General features: G+C 42.0%; 1 protein-coding gene and 1 long non-coding RNA gene across 2 annotated transcripts in view; one reads left to right on the forward strand and one right to left on the reverse strand.

Moving 5' to 3' along the window:
• Nucleotides 1-8541: 8541 nt before the first annotated feature.
• Nucleotides 8542-19750, reverse strand: part of igsf10 (immunoglobulin superfamily, member 10) — a 69478-nt gene continuing 58269 nt past the window's right edge. The window contains exon 7 of the mRNA XM_082179162.1: nt 8542-10785. Within this exon, the coding sequence (XP_082035288.1) occupies nt 8871-10785 (1915 nt within the window). The 3' untranslated portion in view covers nt 8542-8870. The remainder of the gene's footprint in view (nt 10786-19750) is intronic.
• LOC309505758 overlaps nt 12128-19750 on the forward strand; it is a 47366-nt gene continuing 39743 nt past the window's right edge. Inside the window, exon 1 of the long non-coding RNA XR_014208578.1 lies at nt 12128-12382. This is a non-coding gene — a long non-coding RNA (uncharacterized lncRNA). The remainder of the gene's footprint in view (nt 12383-19750) is intronic.

Consider the following 19750-nt stretch of genomic DNA (forward strand, 5'->3'; position numbering starts at 1 on the left):
ATTCTTTTCAGTCTGGTGTCGGCATTTGACACACATATTTCTATTTGACGGATGCATTCAGATTCTGGTGTTGTTTTGGTGACTTTTCGCTTCTAAACCTCGATTTCCCCTTGAAAAGGCTTGACACATCCTGAAACACAGAGAGCAATTTGTCAATGCAATCAGTTTGATTACTGGTGTGATTCCTGAAGCCAGGTGATTCTGGTTCACATATGCCAGTAGTCTGCTAACACAGGCCAGGACACAGTGTATACTGGCATTATAATATCATATGATTTCTCCAGTGTAACAGTTCCACACTGAGTCCAAAGCACAAACGGTTTGCTAACAAATCCTGCAGTTTCCACATTTTTCCAGTGTTGAGAAACAGGAGGTATAATGTCCCCCTGCTGACCGACATTTAAACGGCCTTCTCTCAACATTATGAGTTCACAATGAGCTCATTTATTACTAATGTGAGTATCACAGCATGGGAGTGGTGTGATGTCACTGTGATCATCGCATTAACTCATGTGTTGACTGGGAAGCAATGTCAGGATAATACATATAAACCAAGGGTCTCAAGAAGCTTTCTGATTTTTTTTGATTTTTTATAATGCATTGTTCATTTGCAATTTGCAAACACAAAGGGCAGTTTGAGAGAAAATTCAGGGTAGTTCTCACAGGTCTAACAAAAAGATGCGCTGTTTCCAAAGAGTGTATGAAACTCAGAAGCGACGACCAGGAGACTCGGTTAAGTATCTTCAGCAGGACTCTTTACTGAGAACACGAGCTGTCGTAGCTGCAGTCATCAAGTCTGACTAAGGCAGTGTACATTGTAGTTTATATACATTTTAGTGGGCAGTGCTTAGAGGCAAAGAAAAACGCCGGTTCTTAATTTATGTTGCTTTGAACTTTTTTCGTTTTGTAACGTTTTAATTGAGCTGCAATTTCTTTGACAATAGAAATGTAAAATGTTGCAAGAATAAGAGTCTGTGTTTCTTATTTTGCATCACAAAGGGAATAAACTATCGATGCAACCCTGTTTAAATAAAAAAACTGTCCCGACACTTTATTCATACTTTGAAATGTGCGATGGGTTTTCAAACTTAATTAATTTTCTTTTTCTTTTACATTTTCATTGTTTATTTTTTAATTGAAAGCAATACTGTATTGAAAGTATTTTTCTGATTTGTTCGATCTGTTTTGAAAAATGTCTTCCGTTGCTATGGCCGGGTATAACTGTCAGTCATCTCAATCTCGTGAATGATTCACACACACAAAAAAAATAATTTAGCAGATTAAAGACGAGCTTAATGCAGCGGCTCAACTGGAATGTAGCAAATTTATGTTGTAATGTACAATTGATAATTAAACAAGATGATTGACTTTAATAAACAGATGCATATTTAAGCATCAAGAACGGAAAAACATAAACACTGTCGGCTACACTGAGATTCGATCTCAGATCGTTTGAAGCTCCGGGAGGCTATTGGTAATGCATTGACCACAGAGCTATCGTCTGAGCTATCAGATAGAATAGCCTACAGATAGAATAGCTATCGTCTGAGCTACCAGACGATAGACTGAGCTATCATCTGAGCTATCGTTCCCTAAAAGTCTGTTTTATTCTCTGCTTTGTTTGTTTATATTTTTACATATTCAATCAGTCTCATTTTTGTTCAAATAATGAAAAAAGTTTTTTTTTTTTTTTTACGATCTTGCGCCATGTTTTTTTTTTTTTTAAATAAACAGATAGGAAACTTACCTTTTAAAATGCCGCAGTTGCTGCTGTTTTGCCCTGTCACTTGAACGACTTTGAAATTCGACTGGTTTATTTTTGCTGCGGCAGTAATAGGCATTGTGGTTGATTATTTATTAAAGAATTCAATTGATAATCATAACAACATGTAAGCCTATTTAATTCTGAATATAACAAAGAATGCTTTGTTAACATCGACTAACATCGGTTAGTAACTGCAAGTCCTGAAAATGTTTTAATTTTACGGTAAATTATTTTAATTTATTTCACTGTTATGTTTCAGTTAATAAATCTACAAACACATTAAAATAACACGAAGTAAATGACAAGTAACCTATTGACATAGCCTTTCTAAATTATAGAAAAACTGGGCACACAATGTTAACGTGTGTCTACTTTGTTTAAATTGAATGAATTTGATTCGTTTAACCACAATATTTATCTTGAATTTATCTGTGACCTCAGCTCAGATTACTGCCGCGGCAGATTACGTCATAAAGAGAATAAACTGACACTTTTCAAAGTCTGTGATTACAGCGCCACTCAGCGGTAAAAGGCAGCAAATACACATCCCAATTTTGCCGCCGCGGGAACGGCGGCGGTAAAAGTCTCATTCTGGTTGTCCACCATCTGTATGGAGACAAAGCACCTGAGTGACGACCTTACACAAAGCATGCAAATCAAGTATATAGGTTTAGGAACGCGCCCTAGACTCTAGAGTGTTACCAATCCTAATCCAATCAGCATTACTATTCAAAGGGTGATAGTCTCAGTAATCTGACTCATTTGACTTACAATAAAGAGAACAGGACTGGCAGAAATGTCTTGCTGGAAACTTTAAGAGAATTATTCATCTGATTCCATCATCATAACCTTAAATGCTAAATTCAATGCACTCTACCTTAGTTTTTAATGTTATGTAAGGACATAAGATCAGCAGATGTTAAACAGATTCTTACATTTGTAATCCCACAAGAGCCTACGTCATATTCCACTCTGTTCCCATTTTGAGATCCTTTTTGGCTACTTTTTTTACACCGGTAATGATTTTCTCACAAATGGACTCAGTAAATGTTCTCTTCCAAACCAGTAAGTGGCGCTACAGGTCAAATGATCCAAGCCTTCAGGCAGCTGGACATCACAGTGAATCACGCTTAACCTGCCCCACACAACTCGAGTGTATGATAGAAGAGTTATATTCAGATTAACCGCATAATACATGATGTCGCTACCTCAATCTGTTTTCTTACACAGTTTATTGTATTATCGTTGTCTAATCAGTGTTCTCCACACTAGTGTGCCGTGACAGGTTGTCAGGTGTGCTGTGGAAAATGATTAAATTCCAAAAGATAAATAAAAATAAATGCTACAAATAAGAATATATCATGGCTTTCGGGTGGAAACCACTCTACATTTATCATTTTATTTTATTTTATTTTTTATGAATGCTATTGGTCATCCTTTACTTCTGTACGTGGGTTTTACAAATACTTAACAAATGAAAAGCATGTTTGTGACTAAACACTGTTGCTCGATTGGATCAAAGCTCATAAGTTGATGAAACGTAATGCGATGCACTGGCTGTCTGTTCTAATATCTCTATCATTCACTGGTCACAAACCTCAACTCCATCAGAGCTTGATTTTCAAACACTTTTATTATTATAATGACACATGCAAGTGTCTGACCATATATAAATCCACAATAACAACTTTGAACACTGAGTTTAATCATTATAAAATACAAGGTTTTCACCTGACAGCGGCGACATCATAGTAACCCTTACCTTATTATGTCCTTACCTGACTCAAGTTTCACTTTATATGTGAGTGCTACTTTTAATAATATATCCAGTTTTAATATGCCATTTGAAGCAATATATGTTTGTGCAATGTTGTTATATTTTAGTGCTTAGTGGTGTCCCGTGGGATTTTATACTTATCAAAACTGTGCTGTGGCAAAAAAAAAAAAAAGAAAAGAAAAAAGAGGTTGGGAAACACTGGTCCAAATGCAGGTTTCTGTGTTAACGTGAAATAATGTATTTTACTAAGGCTGAGCAATACTGGTGAATAATTTGGTCAATGTTGATTTACATATCGACATTTCCAAAAATGTCCCTCAAGGTCCAACACTGGACGTGTGTGAACTCTCCGTATGCGTTTCCTTTTTCAGTCGCAATGTGAAACACATGCATGTAAGATTAATGTGTCAGGGGTTAGCAGGTTGAATGCATTCGTGATTTTATGTGTTATTATTGAAGCTTTAAGAAATGATGACAGGATGATGATACTCTTGTGGTTGTTCACGTTGGCCTTGTTTTCAACATTACTTGCTCATGCTAGTATTGCCGGAGGAAGATGAATGATAACACGACCTGAAACTGCTATATCGAGCGGAGTCTTCTGTTGGTCATACACCTGTCGCTCTGCTGCTGTCTTTCACTTTGTGCACTTCAATAAAAACTCAGTGGACAGTTTACAGAAAATTCATATCATCACTCTGTCATGTGGACAAATCCCTGAATTTGTAAGTGAAAGTTTAAGTTGATGAAAAGTTCTGTTCAGCTCTACAGCGAGAAGACTCTGCTCGAGTCGTGTAATCGTTCATCTTCCTCTGGTAATACTAGCATGAGTAAGTAATTAGTATTGAAGCTTATCCAGTGGATGGTTCTACAAGAGGTTTACTGACACAAACACAGAGACGGCACACGCCATCGCAAAATACATTCTGTGAACCTCTTACTTCTTTGAGAAGCTTCAATGGTCAAATGTCCAGTACAGAGCACATCTAGTCAAGACATGCAAGGAACCTAACAAGCGTAAGTGGGGAGGTTAACATCTGCCCGATAGATGCAGTGAAAACATGACCTCCAACCACTGTAAACACATACTGTGACCAAAAGACAAACCTCACTGTTACACATACTCAGAGCTATACCCATGAAACAAAGATAGGCCTCCGTCGTCACTCAAATGAACCCGAAACTACAACATTTTCAAGCTCTAAAAGCACTACATTTCCAGTAGTATTATCAGAGCTAGTAACATAGAGGATATAACCAAATTAATTAAATGTATTTAAAAATAATCGTATAAATCGCTGTAGTCTAACTAGATTTTTACATTTTCTGAAGAACATGTGAGTGACGCTTTACTGCTTACCCATGCAACTGTCCAATCTCCAGACAGTCCCGACTCCGGTCCTCATGACAGGCAATAAATCTACACTTCACCAGTCCAGCCATAAAGCCTGAGCGACCCACTGCGGCTCTAGAGGTGACCGGGTCACTCCCACAGGGAACTCTGTCATGGACACATGTTTGTTGACTGTCTGTCATAGAATAATTGCTTGTGGTTTTTGAGAACTTTTTGAGAAGTTTAAGATTCAGCTCTTGATGGGAAAGACATTTTGAGGATAAATGTATACATTTATAATTTATAGCACCTCATACAAATCATAACAACTGGACTGGCAGGTTTAATCCCTAATAGGAACATCACATAGACTACATCAGATCAGCATAATTAGCTAATTTTCCTCTGTTGTATGATGTCCCTAGTGTGAACGACTGTATTAGACTGCTGGAAGAGTTTGTACTCTACAAACAGGTTTTCAGTTTGGTAACACTTTAGAATACTGTTCCGTCCTTAACAAATAACAAATGAGTAATGCAATGTTAACATTCTAGTAACTTCTATTAACTAACAAGATACTCTGATTACGAAGTTAGTAAGTAATAGTACTCAGTTGAATGAGGTGATTCACTATTAGCTAATCAACAACTACTAAGAACTAATAGGGTCTATATACAGGTGCGTAATTAACGTGAATAATGAATAATGTATAATTAATTCTAAAGTGAAGATCATGGTAACCCACTATCATGACTCAATTATTCCCGAATCCTTCAGAAGGAATTGCTAATACTTTGGATCAGTATTCTAAAATGAAAAGCATGATAACTTTCTAATATTGACTGAAGTCATTGTAAGCTTTTGAGGTTTTTGTAAGGTTTTGGATAGTAATGACTCAAGTGTTACAACATACTTCTAAAGGAACTAGGCCCTACTAATTATTTGGATCAGTATTCAAAAATGAAGATCATGGTAACCCACTAGTAATTACTTGTTACCAAATCCATCAGAAGGAATTACTATCCAAAATTGACTTCAGTAATTAAGTAAGGGATAATGTACGTCCAGCCGGATGTTATTTCAGAATAAACCCGACAGAGTGATCAGGATCAGGACTTGCATCGGCCTGAAGGGCACACACACACACACACACACACACACACACACACACACACACACACACACACACACACACACACACACACACACACACACACACACACACCTGAAGGGGGTTTATTCTGAGATAACACACAGACACACACACACACACACCTGAAGGGGTTTATTCTGAGAACAACCGGCTGGATGTACATTATTCTGCTTATTACACAACTACTTCCCACATATGTAAATAATTAGACATGAAATATGGACTCGAGTCGAAGTATTTTATTAGGTCTTTAAACACAAAGCTTCCATGGAGAGAGCAGTTGCTAGCAAGTGGCAAATTCAAACTAGACAGACTTAAGAGATACGGTATACAGTCATACCATTTATAACAGCATTTCGCCACATAAATAAATATGGGGATAAGAGATATTGATATGAGATGAAACTGTTTTAAAATCGTCCGTTTGTTGTCTTATAATCCATTACAGTGCACAAAACAATCGTTGCAAAATGGCAGCAGATGCATTTTTATGAAACGAGAGCGAGTCAGCGATACCTGGATGACAGAATAGGCTCTATGCTCGATCGCTTCCACGTTTTATCCCAGCCCGCCCGGTTACACCCAGTGCTGCGTCGGAGGCTGTTTTTACATTCGGTGGAGATAATGGTAAATTACACTCGCTGTTTACAAGAACTTCCAGCGGTTAATGTGAATGATGTTAACAATATTGTGAGGCAGTTAGCTGTCACACCTAAGAGTAAGAAAGAGAAGGGATTTAAATTATATATTTCGAGCAACATCGACAACTTTGAGAGTGAGTATTCTCTCATATCATGCGAAATCCGACTAGCGAATCGGTTTCTAAAATCGTTGTCTCCGTTTCTGAGAAAATGAATTTTATGAAAGTTTTGCCGCTATACACTTCACTATAGAGCGCGCTATGCGGAAGTAAGACGCTGGCTGAGATTCTACCGGTTCGTGCATAGAGCGTATTAAATAATTGTACACAAAATATTGATTTGAGGTTTAATATTTTATTAGCTCACCAAACACAAAACTTCCATGAAGAAAAACCATTCCTAGCAAGCGTCCAGCGCTGCTGACCTCAGTAACTCGGATGAGCCTGCGTTATCAGGTTTTATAGGTTGTTATCCCGCTGGAGGGTGCGATTGACCAATCAGAATCAAGTATTCCACAGAGCCATGTAATAATAGAGAGTTACCATGATCTTCACTTTAGAATTAATTATGCATTATGCATTATTCACATTAATTATGAACCTCTATATAGTAGTTCTTCGCACTCCTCTTGGAGATAAGAAAATAAATAATAATTAGTTGCTGATAATATCTCATTCAACTGAGCACTATTACTTACTAATAAATTAATCAGAGTTAATGTTAGTTAATAGCAGTTACTAGAATGTTAACAGTGTGTTACTCGTTTGTTCCTGAGTAGTTATTCATTAATGAAGGAACAGTAATTGTGTTGCTGGCTTGACATGAAAATCTATCTATACGCCTGAAAACAATTCATTCAAAACGGATGTTAGTCTATGTTAGTCAAAAAAAAGTGACCTGACTCGTCTAAGATTTAACTTACTTAATTACATGAACAAATGTATAATTTAAAGCTCATTCCCTTGTGTATCTTTATTAAGTCCACTCTAACACGTATATAAGACCTTAGGCTTCATGAAGTAGGAAGAATTAGGTACTGAGTTAAAGATGAATCCGTCCCTTGTGCCTGAAGAACAGAGGTGTGGATTTTAAAATCCTATCGTGAAATTCCAGGGCTGGTGGTGAAATGTGTTGATCTAAGCAAAGGTTGAAAAGTGGGAAGCCATGGAATGTTACTCGGGGAGAGGAAAACCTGGAGAGCCTTTAGTTTACACCAGAGTTTGGGCTTCATTCCTGCTCTTGGAATCATTCTCCTTCTCTGTGTGTGTGTGTGTGTGTGTGTGTGTGTGTGTGTGTGTGTGTGTGTGTGTGTGTGTGTGTGTGTGTGTGTGTGTGTGTGTGTGTGAATATGCGTATGTGTATGCACGCATCCATCTGTTTTACATAACTGAACCTTTTTGTGAGAACACAAACTTTATAAATGTTTCTAAACTTAAAAGCAAGAGAGGAAAACTCAGTCATTAAGTTTCAACTCAACACTACCTGGCAGAACAAATTATTCTACAGAAATGAAGAAATAATATTAGTCAAAAGGAAAGCAGTTCAAGTTAACCCAAGAGGGCCATCATACACATTTCTCTGTGACAAGCCTGGCTGTTTGACCCCAGGACTCTTCTCAGAAGGGTAATCGGATCATTGCATGTTGAGGTCCCATTGTAAATAAACCTCAAAGCTGTGAACAGAAGCTTGTAATTTTCACAAATATGTTCCACATCCACAGTAAGGCATGCTTAATAATCTTGCCAACAATAACAGTAAAACTACATAGAAAAAGAAAAACATTATTATATTGTTACACTTACTGGCATATGAATAAACATCCCAATACAATTGTACTAAATGGCATAGAACTTTCAATAAAAAGCGTAGTCATTTACTTATTACTTTTATACACTTTTATTTGATTTTAGTTTCAGTTAGTTAAAAAAACATGTCAATTAGGCAAAACATAATAATTTGATAACATTCACTCTGATATATTCTTCTACATGTTCATGACATAAAATTACATTTGAATAATTGAATATGGATGTAATGTGTGTGTGTATATATATATACACAGAATGGAATCCTCAGAGTTCTTTGTTTTCCTCACATACAGCATAATTACCCATGTTTTGTCAACCTTCACACAACCTATTCACACAGCTATGCCTTTTGAATAGTCACAGTGGTAAAGTCATGAAGTCATGACCCTCTACTTATCTTATTGTTATGTATGTTGTTCTGGTGTGTCTGCCCAGGTAATTAAAGGCTATACACTTGTAATTACCAGAATGTGCTCTTGTGGGATTTCGAATTATAAGAGTCCCTTGTGCATGGAGAAGCTCACCGCCTACAGGTCGCTCCTTTCCAGTCGTAGAAAGAACAGACCCATCTGGCAGCTCCCAGGTTATCTCTGGTGTAGGTATTCCATTTGCAATGCATTTAAGATGAACAGGAACTCCAGCCACTCCTCTCATAGTTGGTGGTGGCCCGTTAGTGATCCGGGGTGGATATGCAATAATTATGACAGGCACAGCAAGAACTGCCTCACCGGCATCATTCTTTGCTCGGCACACATAATTCCCACGATCATTCATGGTTGTATCATGTACAAGAAGTGTCCCATTGTCCATTAAATGGTAGCGTCCACTCACCTGTGGACGTGCAAGAACAAAACCTCCTGGTGTGGTCCAAGAAACACTAGGCTGGTATTCATCTGTCAGGCAATGTAGGAAGAGGGTCTCTCCAGAAATACCTCGAATAACCCCCTTTGGCCGTGTTAGGATATAAGGCTGCTGAATCACCTCCAAAACAACCAGCTTCTCAATATAGCCCATTTTGTTTTTTGCAGCACAACGGTATTTACCAGTGTCCTCTATGCTGGAGTTATAAATAACAAACGTGCCATCCTTACCCAGATGATACCGTGAGCCCTCAAACCCAGGTCCTCCACTGAACCGAGTTCTATTGGGTAGTGTCCATATGATCTCAGGTGTGGGTTGCCCATCAGCAGAACAGTTTAGCATTGCAGTTCTCCCTACCCGAGTCACCACTCTCTCATTAAATGGGTTCTTAAAAATGGGCCTCCTGAGCTTGTCGGTCACTTCCAGTTGAACCACCATGACTGCTTCACCTCCACTATTCTGAGCCATACAAATAAATTCTGCTGTATCCGACGGCCGCACATTACGGATCTCCAGTGTACCATTGTGATGGACGTTAATCCTGCTCCCATAATATGGAGCAGTAAGAAATATATTGTCAGGCATGATCCATGTGATCTTTGGTGCTGGATTCCCTTCAGCCTTGCAGTCCATTAGCTTTCTAGTATGTTTGATCGCTGTATCTTTCATCACAGTTCTATTTTGTTTGAAGCCATTGATGATGGGTGGGTTCCCATCGATATCCAGCTTGTATACTTTATTCTCCTCACCTGCAGCATTCCGAGCCATGCAGATATACTCCCCAGAATCAACTAATTTAACATTTCGTATATCAAGGGACCCATTGGCATGCACCAAGTAACGCTCATTAGATGCAGCAATCATGTCTTTGGAAGGCAGCATCCAAAGGACCTTTGGCTTGGGCTCACCTATAGCCTTACAGTCAAACAGAACGTTTCCACCTGGCTTCACTTTGGCGTAGGAGAGCTTAGGGCGTTCAATGCGAGGCACTGCAGTTACCACACTTATGTGAACATGCATTTTGTCCTTACCCAGTTTGTTTTCAGCATAACAGGTATAGTCACCTTCCTCATCAGTACCCACTTTATTCAGGTACAGGGTTCCATTATTAAACAAGATGTAGCGTTTGAACTGATCCCCTTCTGTTCCATCTGCTTGCAGGGCACTATTCACCAAGGTACCATCAGGAAGTCCCCAAGATATCTCTGGAATGGGGACACCAGCAGCCATACAGTCCACTTTTAGGTCATTGCCATAAAGCACTTGCTTCCTACTAAAGATGTTTGGATCAATCCGAGCTGGCTTCATAGAAACTGACACCCCCATTAGCTGTGCATCATCCCCAACTTTGTTGCGTGCAACACAAAGGAAGTCCCCAGAATCTTTTTCATTGACTGATTCGATGACGAGGGTACCATTTCCCAGGACTTTGATACGACTGCCCATTCTGAAATGAGAATGTGATATTTTTAAATGCATGTTTACATCATGAATTTGGTTTTAGAACATTTACAGAATTGTTGATATGGGATATGCATTTATATGCTTATATTTCATTATTTTATCATAATTGAGATGCAATCTAATCGTTAATTCCAGGGTTAAATTAGTTATGCAAAACATAAAATAAAATTAATAATTGTCATTGCATTAAAAAAAATCATTGTCCAGTACTCACAAATAAGTAAAACTCAAAAGTTGTGGGTAATCTCTTTCAGTGGCTATGTTTACATGCACAACTTTTTTCAATCGGAATGAAATCATTCTGATTGATGAATTTTTTTTGACATACGCACACTGCACAAATATACAGAGTTTCCCGCTGTTTGCGCACACTATTCTCCTACATTGCCTCTTTTCCTTGTTTTAAAAAGCACATTTAATATTGATCTATTCCGGGTCCTGATTAGGAGACGACAAGCACATGAACCATTGTGCTGTACTGCTTATATTTATCAATCAATAAAAACACCCCTTTCCAAGCCCAAAATAAAGTGTCTGTGGATGAGAGTATGTGTCACGATCAGGTTCAGATGAAGATGATGACAAAGGTTCAAACAGGTTTCTACAAACAAAAGGTTCTTTAAAAACAAAAAAACTCAGAGAACAAATGCGAGAAGGCAACACCATCAAGTGCAGGTGAAGGAACAACTTAAGGAACACAAACGAGGATAATTAATCACATACACATATGAACAAATGATAATGGCGCTAACTGCAGCGCAGTTAGTGTCATACGTCATTACGACATTTCTACGTCATTGCACAAGCGCAGTCCTTTCCAGTTTTGGTTTTCAGTTCGATCACGTTTACATGTCCCTTCGATCGGATTAGAAATGGAATAAACCACCCCTTCCAATCCGATCGAAATTTCAATTGGATCAAGCTCGAATTGATTAAGGTGTCTACATGTAGGCTTTTCAGTCCGATTGAGCCGTCAATCCGATTACTAACGGATTATTTGGTTGCATGTAGGGGTGACCCCGAATAGTCGAAGATTCGATGCTTCGATAGGAGGAGCCTGATTCGACCACCGATCTCACGGTCGAATCTTCGCAGAGGTGTTATGAAACGAGGATCATGCCACTTTGGCTATATGAGGGCGCTCAATGTCTGATTTCACATAGAACTACCGGTTTTCTGTCAATAGGTTAATATTCAGCCTATTATGATAATGCTGTATATAAAAATGTGCAAAGAAATAAGCTTTTAATAAAAAAATTTTACGTGAATAAATCCAAACACCCCGTGACAGATTTAAGTTTCACTTTCAATCCGTGACTGACAAAGTAGCGTCTTGGCGGCAAGGATTTAAATCTTTAAAATAACAATGTCTGGGATAAGAAAATCTAAAGTGTGGATGTACACCATCAGAAAGGATATTCTCCAAGGCTGGATTTAGCATCAGGAAAACCATGATCGCACTTCTGCCGGCCAACGTTAACAAGTTTCACGTTAGAATGTATTTTATCCGCGCGCACAATTTGAAAAGACTCCAACGGACACAGAGTGAAAGACTGGATTTGTTCTCTCGATCAGGTAGGGTACAAGTGATTTCAAAACTTTTTAGACGGTTCTAATTTGATTTTTGGATGCTGTGAGTGTGAACATTTGTAGCTAAAAAGACTGCCACTCCAGTTTAGCATTTATTGTTGTTTCTGCAGTTAAAAAGACAAAGTTGAAAATTATGGCTACTATTGTTATTAATAATTTCTTTATTTTAATTTTATTTATTGATCTGTCAGGGTTATGTAATCTAACTATTTGTGGCTTGTGTTTTGAATATATGTTCCCCTGAACTTTAGGCATTTTGCACACATTTGCTCCTCATCTTGTGACTTGATTCTGATTTATTTCGTTTTGTATTTTTATTTATTAGAAAGGTAGGCTATATTCTGTTCTAATTTAATTTAGTAAATTAATTGTTTATTTTTTCGGTTTATCGATGTTGTGGTGTATAGAGCCTGCTCGCACAGGTAATTTATCCGATTTACAGTTTTTCTCAGTCGCTTTGGTGCATTTCTCACATCACTATTTACATTTGCACAACAGTTAATGCAGTTCTCAAAACAATTAGTACAAACTGCAAAACCTAGTTGATAACCTGCAAAAGCGTGTCACTTGCTCAAAATGGAGATAGCTCATTCCTCAAAAGCAAGTATTCATGTCAATGAAAGTGTCAGTGTCATCAAGATGAAAAGTCCTGACACCATTGTTTATGAACAAGATAGTCAAATGGCTTTGTCATGTTTTCATTATGACGGTTTACTCTGTCAATGTTGTCCAATGCAAAAAAGTCAGATCTTGGTGACACTACCTGAAAATGCTCAAGACAGCACTATATACTATTTGCACAGCCATTTGAAAAATACAGTAAAGTTACACATTACTGTATTTAGTGAGGTAACTGAGTACAAGACACTGAATATGTATGTTTCACATTTTTACTGCATATGCTCTTTGCAATTCTAATTTGTTCACAGAATTGTGCAAAAGAAAAAATACACCCTTATTTACAACAAACATAAACTCCCTTTGGGTAGAGCTGTGCACAACTGGAAACAATATTGCAGTACATATTGGAACTGAACATACAACATACATAGTATCATTCATGCACATCCAGACGTTCCTCTCTGTCTTTGCTGAAAGCTGAAATTCACCTGAGAGAATTTTTTCAATTTAGGAGACATTTTCAGAAAAGAAAAAAAAAGATTAAATTTTTTTTTTTTTTTTGACAGATTTTGACAACAAGTTCAACATTTTTGTATGTAATGACTCAAGCAATGAAATGAGGACTATTAGTTTTATATGGAATGACTATTCAGCATTCACAAGTATAGTTAATTTTGACTGACATGACATAAGCAAATGATAATGTTATAAAACAGCAGAGAGTTGTATGAAAGCAACTGATGCATGTCCAAAAGCATTTGCAATTTGTTGGAAGGAATGAGAAACTGCTACTATGATGTGCACAAATGACTAAATGTTGTGGAGGTTGAACTAACTGTTGTGCAAATGTAAATAGTGATGTGAGAAATGCACCAAAGCGACTGAGAAAAACGTACTCGGTTACTAACGTAACCTCGGTTCTCTCTAGAAGAGGGAACGAGTACTTGCGTAAGATATCTTACGCTAGGGGAAAAACCTCTTTTCCTCGAGATATTGAAGCCAAAAATTATCCTTAATTTTGCAATAATGTAAAACGCATTGCAGCAGCATGCAGACATGGGCGAGACAGCTCGCGCGCCCATTGGCTGCTCTGCGGCAACTGCACCAGCCTATCGATAGAGGCTCCTCATGACGTCAGAACCAATGAGGGCGCTTCGCGCCCATTACGTCATGTCCCGCCGAAATCGGGTGGGGCCAGGGCTATAAATACGGCCCAGAGAGGCTGGTTTGGTCAGTTTTTCATCGCTGAAGCGAATCAGAACATGACGCATGCACGGCAAGATACGCAAGTACTCGTTCCCTCTTCTAGAGAGAACCGAGGTTACGTTAGTAACCGAGTACGTTCTCTTACGAGAGGTCTCTCGTACTTGCGTAAGATATCTTACGCTAGGGGAACACAATGTAAAACGCCGTGCGTGCTTGAGACATAACACTAAAGTCCCAAGGGCAGGTGCCCGGGGCTCATACAGTGCCTAATCACAAGGGACTCACAGAGAATCCGGGAAGAGGGGCTAGAATAGCATCATTCCTGTAATATTGAGCTCTGATAAGAGCATGTTATATCAAGTGTTCCACACAGCCAGGGCGAACTCAGCCTGGACTGGTAAATATGGGGGACTTACGTACTGCCCACAGAAGTATATAGGCGATCAGTGATCGACGCTCTAGCAGTTTCAGCATCCCGAGCCGACAGCATCGGGCGGGCAATACTGAAAAATTAAACCGAGAGCAACCTAGCTTGCAAAGCGGGAACCTCGAGGTTATAAAACCTTATAAATGTAGACGGGGAGGCCCAGCCTGCCGCCCTACAGATATCTTGCAAGGCAATCCCACTGGACCAAGCCCGCGACGAGGCCATACCTCTTGTGGAGTGCGCTTTGAAACCTATCGGGCATTGCAGGCCCTTGGATGTGTAAGCTAGCGCTATAGCATCAACTATCCACCTGGATAGACTCTGTTTTGACGCAGCTAGTCCCTTAGAACGTCAGCTGAACAAAACAGAGAGCTGCTCCGTCTGTCTGAAAACAGATGAGCGAGACACAAAGGCTCTTAACGCCCTGACCGGGCAAAGGAAGCCTGCGTCCCCTTCCTCCTCAGATACCGGCAGGGCCGACAGGGAGATAACCTGTGCCCTAAACGGTGTGTTGAGGGATTTAGGAACATATCCGTGCTTTGGTTTGAGTATGACTCTCGAGTCATTCGGCCCAAACTCCATACACGTCGTGCTCGCTGAGAGCGCTTGCAAATCCCCTATGCGCTTCACTGAAGCGAGAGCCAGAAGAAACACTGTTTTGAAAGACAAGGGTTTCAGGTCTATTGACTGTATTGGCTCGAATGGGGCACCTTTCATGGCTTCCAGAACCGTGGAAAGGTCCCAAACGGGAACTGAGGGTGGTCTGGGAGGGTTCAGCCTCTTAGCTCCTCTAAGGAAGCGAATTACCAGATCGTTCCTTCCTAATGACTGGCCAAGCGGTGGTTCAGCGAACGCTGCTATGGCCGCCACATAAACTTTGAGCGTGGATGGGGATCTGCCCTTATCCAGAAGCTCTTGTAAAAAGGAGAGAACCTCCGGCACCCCACAGCGTGAGGGTGAAGTGCCACTCGCTGTACACCAGCTAGTGAACACAGACCATTTTGAGGAATAGAGCCGCCTCGTAGATGGAGCTCTAGCCTGCGTGATCGTGTTTAACACTCCCGCTGGGAGGTTAATGGGTACCCGTTGATGGCCCACACATGTAGGGACCAAAGCTCCGGGCGAGGATGCCAGATCGAGCCGTTCGCCTGCGAGAGGAGATCCCTCCTCACCGGTATCGGCCACGGGGCGGTACTCGTCAGCTGCCTCAGGACTGGAAACCAGACTTGGTTTGTCCAAAATGGGGCGACGAGTAGCACTGGGCATCCACTCTCCCTGATTCGCTCTAACACCTGGGGTAGGAGCGTGACAGGGGGAAACGCATAGAGCGGGCAGCGGGGCCAGCGTGAGCCAGCGCATCCCTGCTCTTGGAGAAGAATTCCTGACAATGAGCGTTCTCTTGAGACGCAAATAGGTCTATTTCCGCTCTGCCAAATGTCCTCCATAGCATTTTGACTGTCTGTGGATGTAAAGACCATTCTCCTGTCGGCAGATTGTTTCTGGACAGTCTGTCTGGTCCCACATACAGATGGCCGGGCACATACGCTGCCCTGAGCGAGCGCAGGTTGTGCTGAGCCCAGACCAGGAGGCGTTCCGTCAGCCTGTGAAGGATTCTGGATCTGATACCTCCTTGGTGATTTATATAAGCCACCACTGACATGTTGTCCGAACGGACCAAGACGTGGTGTCTTTTTATCTGGGGACAAAAAACGCCTCAGCGCGTTGTCGACTGCCATCATTTCCAGGCAGTTTATATGCAGAAGCTTTTCCCGTTCCGACCACTGGCCGAATAACGGTCTGCCCTCGAGCAGCGCTCCCCATCCCGAGGTTGAGGCGTCCGTAGACACCACCTTCACACTCAAGGAAGTCCCCAGGCTTACACCTGACCGGTACCAGTCGGTCACTGTCCAAGGTTTCAGAGCTGCGACGCATTTCTGATCGACCTTGAGGCGCGCGAGGTCCAAGCTCTGCGCGGCGCGCGCTTTCAACCAATACTGCAGCGGGCGCATGCGAAGCAGACCCAGCTGAGGCACTGAGGATGCTGAAGCCATGAGACCCAGCATCCTTTGAAACTTTTTGAGCGGGACTAAAGTGCCGTGGCGAAAAAATCTCTGTCATGCGCTGAATACTTAGTCTGCGCTGCGGCGACAGCTGTGCTGTCATAGACAGCGAGTCCAGATCTGTGCCCAGAAAAGATATTTTCTGACTGGGAGACAGTGAACTCTTTGCCCAATTGACTGTGAGACCTAAATTCTCGAGGTGATCGAGTAATATGGTCCTGTGTTCTATGAGCTCCGACTGTGATCGAGCTAGAACCAGCCAATCGTCCAAATAATTCAGCACTCGTATGCCTCGGAGCCTGAGGGGTGCGAGCGCTGCATCCATGCACATCGTGAATACGCGAGGTGCCAGGGATAGGCCGAATGGCAGGACTGTGAACTGATATGCCTGGCCCTCGAAGGCGAATCTCAAAAATCGCCTGTGACGTGACGCTATTTGTATTTGAAAATAAGCGTCTTTCAGATCTATCGACACGAACCAGTCCCCTTGGCAAATTTGCGAGAGGATTTTCTTGGTCGAGAGCATTCTGAACCGTCGTTTCAGAAGTACTTTGTTTAGTCGTCTTAGATCTAAAATGGGTCTGAGACCCCCGTCTTTTTTTTTTTTTCTTTTTTTTTTTTTGGTACCAGAAAATATCTGCTGTACATGCCCCCTTCGCTCTGAGCTTGTGATAGGGGTTCTATAGCCCCTTTGCTCAGTAACTTCGCTATTTCGGCCCGAAGTAGGTGTGCTACTTCCTTTTTCACCGTAGTATCGATTCGCGCCGCTTTGCGTTGCGGGCGTCGACCGAACTGTAGCGAATAGCCTCTTTCTATAATGTCTAGCACCCACTTCGAAACCCCGGGTAGCCTTGCCCATGCGTTTGCACGAATGGCTAGGGGTTGAATGCGAAGCGCGCTCTGGTCGCTCAGCGACAGAGGGGCTTCAGTGTGCTGCAACATAAGCGTCGCGCTTATGACATTTGAGGCAGGGGGCGCGCTGATAACAGCGGGCAGATTGCCCGCGCTCGACTCCTCTGCGGTGGTCAATCGAGAGGGGGAGGGCTGGGCGAGTCCCGTAAGACCTGTCATGTCCATGTTTGAATGTGGGCGTGGGATAGCGGGCACATTTACAACACTGAGAGCATTGTCTGCCTGAGCAGAGCGAATGCATGTTGGTTTCGTTTTACAGAAACCTTGAGACATGCAGAACGTAGTGTTTGTGGGCACTGGGCAGTGGGCACATTTACCACATTTAATGCGCAATCGATCTGGGTCGATTTCATGTGCGCGAGCCCTGTGTGACGGGCTGTGTTTCTGTGTAGGAATGAGCACTGGGCATTTTGTCTACACTCATAACACCATCGGCCGTGGCCGGAACACCAGAAAATACACTCTATGGGATTTATCTGGGTAGCCGTAAAGCGGCGTTTGTGTGCAGGCAAGTGGGCTGTGTCGCCGACTTATTTACTGCAGAATACACTGGAACAGTCGCATTTACTGGAACTGAACGAGCGAGAAGTTGCCATAGTAACAGAGAGCGTTAACACGCTGGCGTTTGTTTGCAGGTGTGCGTGTATTACAATAGACTCGTCCACTGCAATATTGACATTTTCCAGAGAAATGTGTGAGAATGGAGGTAGTGACACACGGAAACCATAGAAACGGTGCTTGGGTGCAGGCGAGCGGGTTGTACAACGCGCTCGTTGGCTGCAAAAATACACATCTGCAGTCGCCTTTTCAGGGAACTGACAGAGCGAGCATTGACGGCAAAAAAAAAAAAAAATTTTTTTTTTTTTTTTTTGCCGGTAGACCTGGGATCGAACGCGGGTCTCTCGCGTGAAAACCTGAGAATCTGCCACTGGGCCACAGGGGAAGACTCAAAGGAATTATATAGCGCGAGTATTATCAGAGAAACCTGTGTTTCTGTGTAGGAATGCGCACTGGGCATTTTGTTTACACTCATAACACCATCGGCCGTGGCCGGAACACCAGAAAATACACTCTATGGGATTTATCTGGGTAGCCGTAAAGCGGCGTTTGTGTGCAGGCAAGCGGGCTGTGTCGCCGACTTATTTACTGCAGAATACACTGGAACAGTCGCATTTACTGGAACTGAACGAGCGAGAAGTTGCCATAGAAACAGAGAGCGTCAACATGCTGGCGTTTGTTTGCAGGCGCGCGTGCATTACAACAGGCTCGCTCACTGCAGTATGACATTTCCAGTCGCCTGAACTTCAGAGGGGAATGAGAAATGTGTAAGAAATAGAATTCGGCCCGGCCGCAGCGGGACATTATCACTCTTTTCTCCTTTCGCCAGTGACGCACGGGAACCATAGAAACGGTGTTTGGGTGCAGGCGAGCGGGTTGTACAACGCGCTCGTTGGCTGCAAAATGCACATCTGCAGTCGCCTTTCAGGGAACTGACAGAGCGAAGCATTGGAGGCATAATTAATCTGCCGTTAGACCGAGATTCGAACTCCGGTCTCTCGTGTGAAAAACCAAAGATTCCGCCACTGAGCCACAGGGGAGAACACAAAGGCTTTCAGATGCACGAGCATATAAGAGCGTCAACATGTTTTCTTCGGCGTTTGACGCGTGAATGGGGCACAGAAGTAGCTTTCTTGTACGTAAAGAAAACTAACCCCGACCGTCCGCTTCCAGCCTCCCCTGTGAACGGCGCATTTTGCGCGGCTCGAACAGAGGGAGAGAGAAAACTAGCCCCGTGACCGTCCGCTCCTGACATCCCCTGTGAACGGCGCGTTTTGCGCGGCTCGAACAGAGGGAGAGCAGGTATCATCCTCCAAGCAGGCAAGGCAAGCGGGCGCACCGGCGAGCTTTGCGGGTTGGGGGGGGAAAGGGGCGTCTTGAAAAAGACGCCCGGCTCTTTTAGTGCAATGAGAGTGTGTGTCGCGGCGGCGAACACACACACATACACAAAACACAGTAACAGAGAAAAGGATATGTACGCCGGAAAGCGTCAGCAGAAACGGCGACTGAAGGCGGCGAGATGTCGACCAGCAGCTTCAGATGCACTAATCCCGCTGGGTGCTTGCAATCAGACG

The sequence above is a fragment of the Leuciscus leuciscus genome, assembly GCF_965113295.1.
Source record: "Leuciscus leuciscus genome assembly, chromosome: 9".
NCBI classification, from domain to species: domain Eukaryota; kingdom Metazoa; phylum Chordata; class Actinopteri; order Cypriniformes; family Leuciscidae; genus Leuciscus; species Leuciscus leuciscus.